At 38.3% G+C, this 17365-nt stretch overlaps 1 protein-coding gene across 1 annotated transcript; it reads left to right on the plus strand.

Annotated features, from left to right (window-relative positions):
- The first annotated feature begins 5203 nt into the window (after window positions 1-5203).
- On the plus strand, window positions 5204-15865 carry LOC104594094 (pyrophosphate--fructose 6-phosphate 1-phosphotransferase subunit beta). The gene is made up of 16 exons (XM_010254234.3): window positions 5204-5563; window positions 5688-5849; window positions 5974-6095; window positions 6687-6740; window positions 6898-7004; window positions 7151-7256; window positions 8526-8589; window positions 9319-9407; window positions 12874-13005; window positions 13136-13306; window positions 13409-13524; window positions 13760-13871; window positions 14014-14098; window positions 14847-14891; window positions 15108-15176; window positions 15524-15865. The coding sequence occupies exons 1-16, from the start codon at window positions 5362-5364 to the stop codon at window positions 15598-15600; spliced, it is 1713 nt and encodes a 570-aa protein (XP_010252536.2). The 5' UTR covers window positions 5204-5361; the 3' UTR covers window positions 15601-15865.
- Window positions 15866-17365: the final 1500 nt, after the last annotated feature.

Here is a 17365-nt window from a genome sequence, read left to right on the forward strand (position 1 = left end):
CGTCATTGAACCGCTTGATGTAACTCCGGATAGATTCTCCTTCCCTCTAGACTATGCCAAGGAGGCTCTCCCAGGTTCTCGGGCACCGCTTGCTGGTGACGAAATGAGAAGTGAAGACTTGCACGAATTGCGCCCAGCTTTTTATTGATCTGGGTGCAAGGTTCCTGTACCATGTGCGGGCCACTCCTTTGAAAGTGGTGGAGAAATCCACGCACATGCAGGACTCATTGGCCCTTGCCAAGTGCATCTGCGATTGGAAGGTGTCAACATGGTCATTCGGGTCGAACAATCTGTCATATTTTTCTAGGGGAGGTAGTTTGAAGTCCTTGGGCATTGGGACGGCCAAGAGTTCCGGAGACAGAGGGGATGGTACAGAGAGGAGCGGAGTGGCTTTCGCTTTGCCCAAGCTTACCTCTTCTTTTCCTTTGAGTTCGGGCAAGTAGTGTGTTGCAGTTCGGCGAGCTGGGCGACGTCTCCGCTGCTTTTTTGTGGGCTCCGCATTGGTGCTACTGGCCTCGGTATTGTCGGGCACAGTTTTTGCAGGGAGGGGGACAGATTGCTGGTGATGGCTGCGGATAAAGGGATCTTGCTTGGAGTCTGCGGCCAAGACCTCGAACCGGTTCTCCACAAGCGGGGCCACGAATTCGGAAAACTGAGGTGATGCGGGTCTGGTAGGCAGGGACCCTCCCAACCTGATTGCGCACGGCGAGGTAGGGGTAACTGGTCTTTCCTTCCTCCCAAGGGATGAGACTTGACTCTTGAGAGGATTCTAGGTCTAAGAGGTCTCTCCCCGGCGAGAAGGACATTCGTTCTGACAGTGAGGCTTGGCTTGTTGTGCAGCCGGATGTCGAGGAGGAAGTGGTTACTAGGTCTGAGGCAGCGGAGGAAACTGCTACTGGTAGTGATGCTGAGAAACTTGGTGCAACACTTGCTGCTAATATAGTTGGAATTGCTGGACCTGTTGCATCTGAGCTTGCATAGCTCGCATGCATTGCACCAGGTTTTCAAGCTAGTTTTGGGTGGTCACCGGAGGAACAAGGGAGGGTTCGGTGAAGGTTGTTCCAACCGTGAAAGGGAGTGGAGCATTCACGGGTTCCTTTGTCTAAGGCACGTTTAGAATGGGAACTCCATCCGCAAAGAGGGGGACGATGAACTGTCCAATACACACCGCTGGGACCTGGAGTTGGTCCCCGGTGGTGTTCATTTCTGCACTACGTCCGGCGTTGCTAGAGGAAGCCATGAGAACTGAAGTCTGCAACGTTTTGGTGGAAGGCTTTTTGAAGCGTTCCCACAGACAGCGCCAATTGATGATGCACGACCTGGTCACTCCTACCTGGAAAGGGGCCACACTCCAAGCTGGCGACGGACGGTACCTGAGAAGAGGAAGAGGATGAAGGATTCTCGGGGAGCTCGCCCGGCGGGAACACTCCGATGCTTAAGTTAGAACTCTGAGAGAAAATTGTAGAGAAGATGAAGAAAGCTAGAGTGCAGATAGCGTGAATGCAATTGCCTTTGTCCCTTGGGGATCGGGGCCTTTTTATACTGATGCCTTGTTAATTCTGGCGTAACCACCACTGACTCTCTATTGCAGCCGTTACTGCCAGACCTGAGGTAGTGGGCGCAGGGGACGCTTGCCAGAGCCTGGCACGCACGACGCCGCCTGGCCAGAGACGTGTGCAGTCTCCAAATCTGGCATGTACGTTTGTCAGGCGATACACTGAGTTACCTGGTGCCGAGCTACTACTGACATATCGAAGTGCTTCTACCCGAAGTAAGTCTTTGAGGCAGTTACTTAGGTTTGGGCAGGAGCCTACTGGTGAGCTTACCCGGAGTGCCTTCACTTCGGGATGTTCCTTACCCAGGGATCTTAGATCGGGATGCTCCCTTCTTGAGGGGGAGCTCGGGGGCTCCTCACTGAGGGGGAGCCCGGGGGCTCCTTACTTGGGAGGAGCTCAGGGCTCCTTACTGAGGGGGAGCTCGGGGGCTCCTTACTTGGGAGGAGCTCGGGGCTCCTCGCTGAGGGACCTCGGGGTGCTCCCCTTTTGGGAGAGAGTTTGGGGTAACCTAAATACTACCTTGTAGCAAGCTACTGCCCGTGCCGAGCTGTCAGGCTAGGCTCCTACGAGCTCATCACGCCAAGTCGCGGCCAGGCTGTTATGCCGAGTTGTCACTTATGTCGAGTCATGTCCACGCGTCCCCCTATTATGAGGTCGAGCCAAATCACCCTCCATCATAAGGTAATAGGTGTTTGGAAATGTTTAAAATGACCCTAGAATCATTTGAGACAACGAGGGTTAGTGAAAGATAGTAGATACGTATTAGCTGATGAGCAGGTTAGAATTCTTTTAAAGATCATAGGACACAACAAATCAAATCGAGATACTGCAGACCACTTTCAACACTCTAGGGAAATCATTTCACGACACTTTAATTCCACATTGAAGGCAATTTGTGAATTTGGGAAGGAAATTGTACGAGCCGGTGATCTAATTGTTGTACCACCTGAGATACTCAACAATCCAAAATATTATCCATGGTTCATGGTATCTCATACTATATGAGAGATATTATTTTAATTCTTTATTCTTCAATAAAAAATATATCACCAAGCTTGATTATTTTTTCATATGCAGAATTATGTAGGTGCAATAGATGGAACACATGTTCATGCTTGTGTTTCATCTGGTGATCAAGTTCCATTTAGGGGAAGAAAATCAACAACCACCCATAATGTGATGTGTGCATGTTTGTTTGACATGCTCTGCACTTTTGTTGAGACAGGATGGGAGGGTGCTGCACATGATTCAAGAGTTTTCTTGGAAACAGTTCAGAACCCCGCCAATATGTTCCCGCTACCACCAGAATGTTAGCAAAACTATCAAATAACCCACTGGAATTTTGTATTCAATACACTAACATCTGTGCTATCATATAGGAAAATATTATGTAGTTGACTCGGGTTATACAAATATGCCTAGAGTTTTGTCTCTATATCGATCAGAGAGATACCATTTCAGAGACTTTTAAGGAAGAGGTGGTCGACCCAAGAATGCCGAAAAGTATTTTAATTATGTTCATTCTTCATTGAGGAATGTCATAGAACGTTGCTTCGGTGTCCTTAAGGCAAGATTCCCAACATTAAAATTGACGCCTCCATACCCACTTCACAAGCATATTAGAATTGTATTTGCTTGTTGTGTGCTACATAATTTCATTCGACTATCGAGAATACAAGATGTATTTTGGTGTGGTTTCCTTCAAGATGGTGTTCCTATTGAAGGAAAGGGAGGAATGTTTCATGGTACAACACCGACAACTATCGACGTAGGATCCCAAGCATCTAGGCGGATGGAACAAGTTCATAATGAAATTATGTTCAAAATGGCTGATCATTACAACTTACGTGTCAATTGCACCTGCCCAAGAAGTATACATAGGAGGCAATCAAATTAATTAGGGATTTCAATGAATTATTGAACAATTAATGGTTATGTGTTTTTTAACTATATAATTATGGCATTGGTATGTTCTTGACTAGTGATCATGTGCTTGTAGGAAATTTCACAAATTAGATGTTAGGTCAAAAATAATTTTATTGTGATGTGATGTGATGTTCAATTGTTTTGTTATTTAGTAATGGCAACAAATCTAAGGGCGCCGATGTGTCCATGTGGCCATGGACGTATGAAATTGTGGATGGCAAAAACTGAGAAAAATTATGGAAGATGGTTTTATAAATGTCCAACCGGTGAGGTATAAGTCCAATACCCAAAAGCCCATATTGATCAATATTTGTGTCTAACATGGATTGAAAATTATTAACATTTTTTTTTCTTCTAGCCACATGAATATGACTTCATGTGGGCAGATAACTACACCCCAGAAGAACGCGAAGTCCGCATCATTGAACAACATAATATTGCTCATGAACATGCAGATTACAAGAAAGAGCGGGTTGTTGCAATTGGGGCTTGTTTTTGTTGTTGTGCCATGATGTGTTTGATCCTGTTTTTACTAATTTTGATTATCATTTTGTTGGTCTGGAAGTAGAATAGATACCACTAGAAGTGGGGTTAGTATACCTCTATCATGAACTAGTGTATGGATTTTCCATTTTGGATATGCTTTGTAGTTACACAATGCTAAAGTTGTAATATTAAAATTAAGGTTATTATGCTATTAACATGTACAAAAATGAATGTATAAGTGGGCCCACTAATGGTATATATAGGTGGGTCCCACATTACATATTATATATATGTTGAAATGTATGTGGGGCCCATATTACGTATTAAGCATATGTTTAAATGTATGTGGGACCCACATTGAAAAAATAGTTTTGGACTCCATAATGAGGGATATATAGTTGGAATTGCATGTGGAGCCCAGACTATTATGCCTATGTTGAAATGTTTCTTGGGTCCACGTTACATATTATGTATGTTGATATTTATATGGAACCCACATTGAAAAAATAGTTTTAGACTATAATGAAAGATATGTATGTGTGGGGCCTACATTGGAAAAATACACGCAAGACCATTTATGGTGATTGCATGTGGGAATTACAACTATGGAATGCACATTTAGACCTATATGTGGGTTCCACATGTATTAAATGTAATGGTTTGTTGGCTCACATATGAGACATTTATATATTTTCATCTCATTATTAAACGGTCTCCCAACTTTTATGATATTTTCAGAAATTTATTAAAAATGTTTCAATCAAAAAATCTTTAGTCTTCCCGGATCTATTTGCAAAAGCCCAACAGGTTTTTTAACGATCGGATCTTCCAATAGGTCTTCTGAAAAAGATTTGCCAAAATGGCACTAAGATGCCCCCTTTAGGACTTTCCGTAAAAGGGGTTAGTTTTGTATGTTGATGTTTTTAGTGAATCCTTTTATACTAAAAAAACATCATCGGATATATATTATACAAGTGGATTTTTTTTCTTTGAGCCTAGACATCTGTACACAATTCTCTCAACTGTCAATTACGTGGCACTGTTTGGGATATCAGGAACACTAGAAATCCATGTATGTTGAGACGTGGTATATCACACGATCCGCGTCAACGAAGAATGAATCAAATTGTTGCCCACATGGACGGTGTAGAGTTTTCAGTACCGCATCAATCGGCAGTTTTTGTGTCGCTATTCGGAACAGTATTTAATTCCCATAATACCCTCATGCACCATTTGGAGTTGAAACTGCAATTCACAATAACCTCCTGAGCGGAAACCCCAAAGACGATTTTGTCCTTTATTGCCATAACCGACTTTTACTCAAGTGACTGAAATCGCAAAACAAACGTCGTTCCTGGTCTCTCTTCACCATCTCCGCCGATCCACCTTGAACATGTCTTCCTCTGCTCCGGTCATGCTTAACAGCGATGGTACCACCGGAAAGGCTGCCCAGGCGGCCAACCCCGGCCGTTTCATTTCAGTCTACAGCGAACTTCAGACAAACCGGCTCAACCAATGTCTTCCTCTTCCTTCTGTCCTTAAAAACCCTTTTAAGATCGTTGAAGGTCCTCCTAGCTCCTCTTCTGGAAACCCAGGTCATTATCTCTGAAGAAGGAAGACTTGCTCGGTTTAACACATTTATGTTTTTCGATGCAGTCAATGAGTTCTGCGTTGTTATTCCATCTTTTCAACTTCAGTTTTTCCATTTTACGTTTGCAGACGAAATCGCTAAGCTTTTTCCCAATCTATTCGGGCAACCTTCTTCAACGTTGGTCCCTAGCGAAAAGGAGACACTGGCATCAGATCAAAAATTGAAAATTGGTGTTGTGCTCTCTGGAGGCCAGGCTCCTGGAGGACATAATGTCATTTGTGGAATTTTTGGTAAGGATCTTTTTCCTTCTACCTTTTTCTTTCTTTTTTGTACTTTTGAGGGGGAGCTAAGATGGAAGAATTCTGCTTGTTTGGTTTTTCTTTGGTAAAATTTATTATTTTCCTTTGGGTTTAGATTACTTGCAGGATCGTGCTAAGGGTAGCACACTGTATGGATTCAAGGGTGGTCCGGCTGGGATCATGAGGTGCAAGTATGTGGAACTGACCGCGGACTATATCTTTCCCTACAGAAATCAGGTGAGGCTCTTAATTTGTTCGAAACAAATCAATCTGAGCGTATACGGACTTTTGATAATCATGTAAATCCACTACAGTCTACAGATCTTCTTGAGAAAAAAAAAAGGTAGTACTTACCGTGCTTCAAATGGGTGAAATGCTCGATAAAGTAGGATATTTGAGCTTTTTTGTGTTCACCAATTACAATGTTTTGCTTTTTGATGTGCATGGGCATCATTGGAACAGACTTCATAATGGTGATTGAGAGAAACTGAATCCAGTTCTAAACTAATTCGGTTGAACAAGTATTCATATGTATAAAGTCGGTATATGATTCGTTGAATGTGTGCGTAGACAATGTTAACTTCGTGGTTTCTTACAATATTTAACATCCTCGGTTCTGCATGCAGTATGCATGTGAAGGTCTTCTATAGCATTGTGGATTTCTGCGTTATGTATGTATGCGTATATGCTTGTGTGGGCATGAACATGCAATAAATAAGACAGTGGCAAATAAGAAAGTAGTGGTTGCATATAATACTTCCCCATATGTATGACAATTTTTTCATTAGAGATCTCTTTCAAGTGACTAGATTTGAATTCTGTGAACAGGGTGGATTTGACATGATACGTAGTGGAAGGGACAAGATTGAAACTCCAGAACAGGTGTGTCTCTTCTACTTCCTTAAAGATGTTCAGGAGTTCAGTCAATATGTTTTGTGAATTGTAATCAGTCGATAATTTACTGGAAGATCTATATCTTCTAGATTTAGCTAAGGAGGGAGGTAATAACGAATCTGCATGCTTTATTATGCTTTTTCAGTTTAAGCAAACAGAAGAAACAGCAATGAAGCTTGATTTGGATGGGCTTGTTGTTATTGGTGGAGATGACTCAAATACAAATGCATGTCTCCTCGCTGAAAACTTCAGGTATAGTTTCTGATACTTGTGCACATTCTTGCCTTTGGATCTGCATAATTGTTACAATTTAAAAAAAAAAAAAAAAAAAAAACTCTGTTTACTTATGTACTAGAGGATCCCCTAATGCGCTTTTGCACATTTTTTTTACCAATTAGGGAAAAAAAGATGAAAACACGAGTAATTGGATGTCCAAAGACCATCGATGGTGATCTAAAGTGCAAGGAGGTTCCTACAAGTTTTGGGTTTGATACTGCTTGTAAGGTGATCATGTTTATAGCTTCAATTTCTACACTTCTTTCATATCGTTTTACTTTTACCTATTGTAGTTTGGCAATATAGGCCAAATTTAACTTAAAATAATGAAGTATATGTCCTTTCTCATTGAAAATATATTGGCCTTTAAAATGTTTATCAAATAAGTAAATCTTGTTTGTAATAGATGTTCGCAGTTTGGTTCTTAGATTCTGTTGGAGCATTTGATATGATAATTTTAATACCATTCTTTTATGCAACAAATCAAAGATATAAATTAATTTCATTGTTTGAAAAGCATGGAGGATATTTTAAAAGAAAGTAACGAAAAGCCTGATTTTGTCAGTTGGTGGGTTGAGGGAATTGGTAGGGGAGGGACGAAGGTGTTTTTCATTATTCTTTGTTCTGTTTTTCTAATTGGTTGTGGTGATATTGTATTGAAAGGAAGGTGGAGCTGAGTCTATTTGCTTTAGGATTATTGGTAACGACTCAATACCAAGATTTTACCTTTTTATTCTTTTCTCATAATGAATTTCTCTTTTACCACCACAAAGAAAAAACCTGATGATTCTCAAAACTATACAGGGCTGTTGACACAAAGCATCTCTATACAGTTATATTTAGAACCAATAGATGCTTCCTTCTACAAAATAGCATAAATAAATGATTAGTTATTATTGCTTTTACAATCCCGAGCCTCTTTAGAAAGGAAGTCAAATGGGGACAAAAACTTCCCTTTGGTAAAATGATTATCTTCCCCAAAAGACCAAAAGGCATCTATATCTTCAAAGGTAGCAAAGAGAATTAATTGCCAACATTTTTTATAAAAGCTTATTAAGGGCTTTATTCTACTTTTCTCATTCCCTTGATCCTGTTCCCTCAATTTGGAGGGGAAGTAGGTTGCTATTTAGTAGGTTTTGGTGGTGAAGAAAATAACCAATTGAGAAAGATGGAGTCTTCTTATGTGACAGTATTCATTACTTGTGTCGTTATCTAGTTGACTAATGCTATGATTTTTTCTTTGTTGTTTTGATTTTTTTTTTGTCAGAAGTCTCAATGTAAGAAGATGATTTTTTGCCATTTTAAACCTTTTATTAAGATAGTTTCTGAATCCTGGGTGAGAGGCTGTATGGTGTCCAAATTGATCTTGATGTTATGTATTAAAGTGATAGCAACAAAGTCCTTGCAGATGCATTTAACTCCACCCCTGTGCAACTTGTAAACTAGCCATTGATATATTGATTTTTTATTGGTACTGGTTTTATTCTGGCTGTGCAGATATATGCAGAAATGATAGGTAATGTTATGACAGATGCTCGTTCAACTGGAAAATACTACCACTGTAAGTTCAATGGTTCTGAAATTTAGCATAATCAACCGATTCAGCTCTACATTTTATTCCTGTTTCTCCATTTTGTAAGCATGCTTTGTTAGTAACCTATGATTCCTAGACTCTTCATTCTACTTCAAGTACCTGTGCCAGATATGACATGAGATGGCCATGGCTATGGCTAATGAGTTAATTCTTCCAAATCCTTGCTCCTTTTTTTGATGCCATGTTTTGATGGATTAGGTGCTTATCCAGTATCCACTTTATTGGACAAGAACCGTACACAAATTATGAACTGATACCATTAAATAAATATTAATATTAGAAGTTGAAACATGAATGAGTACAATGCTCAAGAAGAAAGTACCTCTTAAACCTCAAACATTGTGGGTTTTCTAAATACAGTCATTATGAGTTTTCAATTGTCATGTTTGATTTTCTATTCTTTATTTTGTTGTTGACATGTCTGTTTTTAGATATCAACAATGGGGTATAGCTAAACTAACACAACTTACTTGCATAATTGGAAAGTAATATTTATAATCCAGTGTATAATCTGTGTATATACTTATAGTTCGCAGATTAGCTTTACAATTTTGCACCCATGTTCATGTAACATAGGCAGTAATTATTTTATGTAAAATCATCATGTCCAAAGATTGTTTGTACTGCACAAGTCTTTTTCCTCCTGTTATTTGCTTGTCTCTTTAAGGTAATACCTAATTTTCTCTGTCTCTGCAGTTGTGAGGCTTATGGGGCGTGCGGCTTCTCACATTACATTGGAGTGTGCATTGCAGACTCACCCAAACATCACAATTATTGGTGAAGAGGTAGATGGTGAAGTTTTCTTTGGTTCACTTTCAGATGAGTTGGTTGCTTCCAGCTTTTCATGTTTCATAGGAGGTGTACTTTCTCTGTATAATTAGTTTTCTCATTTTAACTATTACAATGCAAGTTGCTTTGACTGCATAACAACAAATATTTTCCCCCATCAAGTCTTTGCAGAATGTGAGTGTCAATACACAAAGATTCCCTACTCTGCAGTTTTAGCTAACAAAGTGTCCTTTGCCAATTTTACAAGGCATTTAAATGGAATCGAAGATCTTTATCTCTTCCAAAATCATATGATAGTCAGCATTGCTGTAATTTTCAATAGGATGGAAAGCACTTAAAATTTATTGCATATGATTTCTTCAAATACCATCAATAACTGGCACACAAATTGAAAACCCATAACAACCAACCATTATCTTTTCTTTTGTTGTTGTTTCACATTTTTCAATCCAATATACTTCTTTTTATCTTTAATGAATGAAATATTTCTGTTGCTATTAAAGATGGATTTTACTCATTTTCCAGACAATTACTTTTCTATGATGGTCTAGTTATCTTCTTCTCTTCCTCAACAATGCCTTTCATAGCCCATTTTAAACTCTTATTTTGCGCATGAATTTTAAGGTCCTAGCAATCCTTTTCTAATAGTAACCAAAAAAAGTCTTTTGAATTATAAGGATTCACAAAAAAGACAAAAGTAATTTCTTCTTTCTAGTATGTTATCCTCTACACCCAAATGTTCTTCTGTCTAGTACAGAAACTTTTTTGTCTGAGTAATATAAAATCTCTTATTTAAATGGACTTATGTCTTTGAGAGCAAGAGACCAGCTACTTGTATCCAATTCCTCTCTCTACAAACTCCAACAAACTGCAAAGGGAACCATACCACAAATAGAAATGATATTACTTCCTGAGACTGAAGGTCCACACCTGAACAACTCAATGAATAGAGGATGGAATGGTCGAATTAACTTTAAACATGGAATAATTGAACTGCCATAGCAAGAAGGTGTATGATTGCAAAAGGGAACATGTGAACCGCCAGTTTCTCAACAACTTCATACCCTTAACATCTCATGGTGAAGACCTCTTTGGTTTAAGTCATTGGCTTTGAATTCATGTGTACATTCTTCAAGAATCTGCTTTATAACCTTCAATGATTGCTTTTGGGATTGATGTTTTTTTAGATTGTTAACAACTTGAAACTAGGGGCATTGCTTGGTCTGGTGGGAAAGTCTTGAGGTGACAATCATGAGAATGTAGTCCAGAATGGTCACTTCGTGCAAAAAGTGCTGGAGGTTAGGTCTTAATCCAGTCCACTCCTCCCATGAACCTAGATAGTGGGACCTGCATTGTGTAATGGCCTCTTTTTTTTACCTTTTTGATTGCCAGGTAATGGCCTGAAGGACTTTGGAATTGATACCTATGGAGTTCTCTTTATTGAGGTTTGGTCTGGAGATATTTTGCGTTTGTGTGTGTGTTTTCTTTATTTTTTTTCCTGGTAGGTGTTTGGGACAGTTTAGTTACTCTAGGTGGTTAGCAATATTACTTGGTATGTGGCACTGCTATAAAGTGTTCAAGTGTCAAAAGATGTTGGCATGTGGAATCCCAAAAATCTTGGCAACAGGACGCTACCATAATTAAAAGCATGAGGGTCTCTTCGATAACAGTTGAAATGGCTGAACTGAATAGCTTATTGCTTTGTCTTTTAGTGAATGTTTCTATGGGGGTTGTGGGATCCTTAATGGCTGAAACTGAAGTTGGATGGAATATTATACCCTTGAATATTTTACTATTTAATTATTTTGTCCATTAAAAGATAAAGCAATAAGTTTCTCAGTTCGGCAACTTCAGCCATTATCAAGCCCCTAGGTAAAACTGAAAAGTTTTAACATGATGTTCAAATAATGGCTAAAAGCATTGAGCATTTAGCTTAAATGGTAAAGCGCTAGCAGAAATATAACTAAAAAATATACAATAGTATAACCAAATAGAAAAATATGGTTCATGATTCATAAAACTACATGGGCCATTATTTTTTAAGCATATGCAAGCCAAAATATTAGTATATATGGACTATGTATTACTTGGTTAAATGGGCTTCAATGAGCATCTTGGAGAAGGATAGACTAATAGAACTTGCTAAATTATGTTCACTGTAGATTGTTTAATTTTCAAATGCCAGATTCTTAAGATGAGATAGGCCAAAAGAAAAAGATATGATGGAGCAATAGTCTTACATGCGAATAATGTAGCTCAATCTAATAAAGCATAATATATGCACATCAACAATGCTAGACACCCCATCTCTTTACTGGCTTACATGCCTTGTTACTTACCTCTAAATAATAGACCAAGCATTCATGTCAATGCGTTGTTTGTAAAAAAGTAATCTTTCGTGCATTCAGTTGAGGTTGCATGAAGACTGTCTGTTTTGCTCTTCTCAAGCCACATTTTGGTTGTTGTTGCCCTCTATCTTCTTGAATAGTTAAGGTGAGAACATGTTTATACAGTGATTTAAAAGGCATGCCTAGGTGAACAGGCGAGGCGCATTTCAGGGTAGGTGCCTCACCCAGGTCCTAGGTGCATGCCTGGTGCACCTTGCGCCTTAGCCCAGGCATGCACCTTTTGAAACTTTGACACATTTTTGTTTTCTTGTGTCTAGCTGCTGGGCTGGGGGCTCCGCCCCCAGACCCCTGTGCCATGCCCTTGGAGGCAAGCCCAAACAAGTCCATGTTAGGTCTTAAATCATTAGTTCTCACACAAAAAATAATGATTTTATAGTTTGAATTGCTTTTTATGAAGACGTTTTATTAGGATGAATGAATGAACAACATTACCAAATAGGTGGTGGCACAGGGGGCATGGACTTATTTGGGTTTGCCTCCAGGGGCATGGTACAAAGGCAGCTTGTAGAATCAGGAATGTAATGTCTTACATCACATTAGCTACTTGAAGTAATGCAATTGAGAAAAAAAGTGATTGTGAGTTTTATGTGCTTGAAAATGTTTTATATATTTGATTTTATTTTTAAACTCTCATTTGAATATGCTTTACATGTTATATTTATGTATTTTAATATTAGATAATAGGTTTTTAAAACATTTATTTTAAAATTAAAGTTTATATTTTTATTAATATTATGTTTAATAATTTTTTGATTTTTTTCTTTTTTTTTATTTTTTAGCCTTTTTTAATTGTGTACCTTGCTTAAAAAGGCGTTCGCCTCGCGCCTTGCACTTTTAAAACACTGTGTTTATAAGAAGTGAAACAAGCAAGTGGAGTACCTTCTTTAGGATACTAGGTACATGTGGCTAGAGGTTGGAAATTTGTAGTAGAGCCAACCAGGATTCTTGATGCAACTTTTTTTTAAATAAATAGATTATAGATATGGTATTTTCTCAGATAATTTAAAAAGTCCCTTTTTGCACTGCTCTTTAATTAAACAATTTCTTGATGCAGGTTTCTGCTAAGAAGCAGACACTGAAAAATGTTACAGACTATATCACAGATATAATATGCAAACGTGCTGAACTTGGCTTTAACTATGGTGTTATACTCATACCAGAAGGCCTAATTGATTTCATTCCTGAGGTATTAATAAGGATCTTACTTTTACTACTTATTTTCCTGTTCCCATAAGTGTCACTATAGGTGAAGATATCAAGTCTATGGTGAGCTGAATAAAATCTATGGTGAGTTGATGTTTCTGTGCCACTTACAGGTGCAACAGCTTATTGCAGAGCTGAATGAAATCTTAGCTCATGGTGTTATAGATGAAGATGGACTGTGGAAAAAGAAGCTCCGAGATCAATCTCAGCAGCTTTTTCTATTTTTACCGAAAGCAATTCAAGAACAATTATTGCTTGAAAGAGATCCACATGGAAATGTTCAGGTGTTTATTTTAGGTTATGTTTGATTTGTTTCAAGTTCATTGTAGTTGTGTGGGCATCTAGTTTAGTGATTGTTTTTGTTATTTGTTGATTTACTCATTTAGGTTGCTAAAATTGAAACGGAAAAAATGCTCATTCAAATGGTTGAGACTGAGTTGGAGAAAAGGAAGCAGGAGGGTACATATAAAGGCCAGTTCAAAGGACAGTCCCACTTTTTTGGGTAATTATCTCAGTGCTAAAAACCATCTTCTAATCAATTGTACCCTAGATATGTAATGGAGCCATACCCATCTTGAGGGATCATTGTTGGTTCATATGATCTATAATATGAATATATGATTGACATCTGAGGAATTGGTCAAGATAATTCATTACAATGCTTTACATGAGAACCAGAAGGTCATAGTCCTCGTTTTTCGTGTGAATTCTTATCTATATTTTATTTCCATTTCCAGTTATGAAGGAAGATGTGGTATGCCAACAAACTTTGATTCTACCTACTGCTATGCTCTTGGTTATGGCGCTGGTGCCCTCCTCCATTCTGGAAAGACGGGGCTCATATCCTCGGTTTGTGCTTTCATCCTTTGTTTTTGTCATTCTTATATTTCTTCATTCTCCTTGCTGTCATGGTTGTTTTATTCTGTTCAAATGAGACAATCATCATCTCTGAGCAAAATTTTTTGATTAATATCTATTATTGAATATCCAGGTAGGTAATTTGGCTGCTCCAGTTGAAGAGTGGACTGTTGGTGGGACTGCATTAACATCCTTGATGGATGTAGAGAGGAGACATGGTATATGAACCTCATTCCTTTTGACATCATATAATGGGGAATAATCTCTAATTTCCATCTCAAGATTTAACCACATCTACATTGATCAAATTTTAACTGTCATAGGATTCTGAATATCTGAGAGCGTAGTTACAGGATTAAGGGGAAAGTATCACAGGGAATTATACAATGAAGATTTTAGAATGCTGAATTGGGAACATCTTGCTTTTGATAAATCAGGCAGAACCCCAGTAAAAAGATAAAAGACTGCTACTTACAAACAAAAGAATGAATATAGAGGATTTAAAAAAAATAATAATAATAATAATAACTATCGGGTCTGCCCCGTTTATCAGAAATGGGGTGTGCGGTTCTTCCTTTAACAACTAAGATCCACAATTTTACTTATAAAGGGGAAAGGGGAACACAATCACCTTTTCAGCGCAAGGATGCAGGTTAGACCAAGAAAACCTTTTGAAAAGATAAGGAAAATTATATGTAATGCAGAAAGAGTGAATATAAACGTTCTCAATGCTATATGCTGAAAAACAAATCCCAACCTCTATCTAAGATCTATTGAATTCTACGCTAACTCAATTTAACTAATATAGAATTTGAACTTATGGGAACTTTAGTTATACGGTGTTTAGTTACTAGGGCGTTTAGGGGAATTTACAGTTAAGGACATTGAGCTGAATTTTCTTATTGCCTTATTTCTTTTTTACTTTGAACTTTAATCTTCTTTTCTAAAAGTTGAATCTGTTTCCAGGTAAATTCAAGCCAGTGATCAAGAAGGCAATGGTGGAACTTGAAGGTATTTTTTTTAATATTCTCTTAATTTGTTTTCACTATGTCGTATATTGTTTGATAGCAATTTGGTGGTATTATTCTGGTACCCAAGTTGCTATGATTATTGTGATTTTAATTTTTAAGCACCTTCAGCTATGTTATAGGCTGACTGCAGAACTGTGATTTAAGCCAAACTTGAAAAGTTTAAGTAATCTTTTTTTTTTATAATAAAAATTTTCAGGTGCACCATTCAGGAAGTTTGCATCCTTGAGGGAAGAGTGGGCCTACAAGAATCGATACATCAGTCCAGGTATGTTATAAGATTTGCTCTGGGCAATTTTGCCACTGATAAATTACAGATGTCAAGAATTTTGGTTGAAAAGAATAAGAAAGTAATTTACTTGGGGACTCCCAAGTTGACCCAGTTGAATTGGTCTTGTCTTAGATGCTATGCATCAATTATCATCATCTAAGCGGCTAAGCCTTGTTCCAACTATATGGGGTCGGCTACATCCTGTTCTGTTCAATGCCATATCCATCGTTAAATCATGGGCGCAGGAATGCAACTTTAAATTTGTAATCCTTGGCAAACAGAGATCTTCTGTTTGTGTACTAGCATTTTAATTGCTCATTGTGTCTTGATATTTATTGATACAGGTCCAGTTCAGTTTATTGGCCCATCATCTAATGGCATCAATCACACTCTGCTGTTGGAGCTTGGAGCCCAAGCTTAAGGAATTACTGTCTTCATGTTCATCTTTCGCAAGAAGAGAACAGAGTCAAGAAGTGAATTTGTAGATGTACATGCGGCCATGGGTGAATAAAGTCTCTGCCCCGAAAGCCTTGGCAAGATTGCTTTCTGAGTAAGGGAGGCAGGGGAGGGGGTGAGGAGTTATATATTTGAGTGCCTCATTTTTGTGAATCAGTATGCAGGTTTGTTGGATGTGTTAATACATGCATTAAGCAATTTAAATGGGATTTGTACCCGATTTAAGAAAACCAAAGATAGCCTATATTCCCCCTTGTTTGGGTCTAGATTCATTGCTAGATCCCCAATAGAAATGCAACACTTGTCTAGTATACATGTGAATGCAGCCGATGTGGGAATCAAGCAGATCTGGACTGGCTATTATTATGTGTCGCCATCCTCTTCATTTGTTGGTCTCTCTCTCTCTCTCTCTGAGTCAATCAGCAATTCCTACTCACCAGTTTTTAAATTTTCGACTGAATCAAAAATTCCTTTGCTTGTTTAAATAGATGGAATACTTTTATTACCCAAAAAAAAGATGGAATGCTTCAATATTTCTGCCTTTTTTAATTCTCTGGAATCGTATTTTATGCTCACTTGTAAGTTGTCAATGCCAGTATATGCTTCCCCATAACTTGCAAAGTGAGTGAAGACAAATTGAGAATGAGAAGGACCATTTTAATCTAGCCAAGAAAACATAATAGGCTGGGCGGAGACCCATCATCCATCAACTCTCTACTTGAATAGTGGTTCTTTTTGGTTTCAGCTTTCAATTAAAGGACTTAAGGTTACAATCACATCCAGTTGTCATTGGGTGAGGAGTGAGAGGGAGTAATCAATTCATTTGGTTAAAAAGACTTAAATCCCATCATTGCAAGTCGTTATCAGGGACGAGAGACAAAGAGTAAGTGGTCATTTTACTTCTGAAGGATTTCAAATCAAATCAACGCTAGTTGTTGTTTATCGCTTTTCTTTTGGTTCTTTTGGGGGGATGACGGTCTGAGTTATTTGTTAATAATTCATCCATGTCAATTCCATACTCCATACATGCAAGGGAAAGAGAGCGATGTTTCCCTAGAGACTAGAGTCCAAAGAGTTGATGCTAACATGATTGAACCAGCTTAACTACTTCCAAAATTGAATATAGCTAGAGAATGAAATATATGTGGCCAAGACTTGTTGACAGGTAACATTCCTCTGGTCCTCACCTCCCAACTTGGCATACTTAGCAATAGTCAATAGATGCCGGTGCTAGATCAGATACAGAGATATTACTACGGATTAAAAGGTCAACAGTTCATTAGTATAAGTAAATTGTCAAAAGGGTCCATAGTATCATTGTTGCCAATTAAATTAACCCATTTAATCGTTTCATTCTCTTGGCTGGTTTCTGCTGCAGGCTTTGATAGGTTGGCCATTGAAGATAATATTTGCTCTTGAAAAGGTTCGTGGTGGACCTATGGTAGTTCTTCGCCTTCCTAGACTAGTGTTGCAGATGCCACAAAACGAAATAGTTGAATTCTTTCCAAGTTATATAGTATCTGTTTCCTCAAAGTGTTCTTTCCATGGTTGGATTTTTTCGTGCAATAACTATAATAGCAAGTTTAATGCTACATCTATATGGTTTTAGCTTCAATACCCTTGTAGAAGTGATGAAAATGGAAGTTTGTGCATGAATTGGATGAACTTAGGATGAGAGAGAGAGAGAGAGAAGCAAAGGTTTTAAAAACTGGACCAGATATGAAACCATT

This window comes from Nelumbo nucifera, chromosome 1, assembly GCF_055504915.1.
Source record: "Nelumbo nucifera cultivar China Antique chromosome 1, China Antique-T2T, whole genome shotgun sequence".
Classification (NCBI taxonomy): Eukaryota; Viridiplantae; Streptophyta; class Magnoliopsida; order Proteales; family Nelumbonaceae; genus Nelumbo; species Nelumbo nucifera.

Excerpts from the sequence above, each read along its gene's own strand:
- LOC104594094 (XM_010254234.3), top strand. The coding sequence starts at position 5,362 with ATGTCTTCCTCTGCTCCGGTCATGCTTAACAGCGATGGTACCACCGGA. Across the intron at positions 13,006-13,135 it reads TAATTGATTTCATTCCTGAG|GTGCAACAGCTTATTGCAGA; the intron begins GTATTAATAAGG and ends TGCCACTTACAG. Across the intron at positions 14,099-14,846 it reads GGATGTAGAGAGGAGACATG|GTAAATTCAAGCCAGTGATC; the intron begins GTATATGAACCT and ends ATCTGTTTCCAG.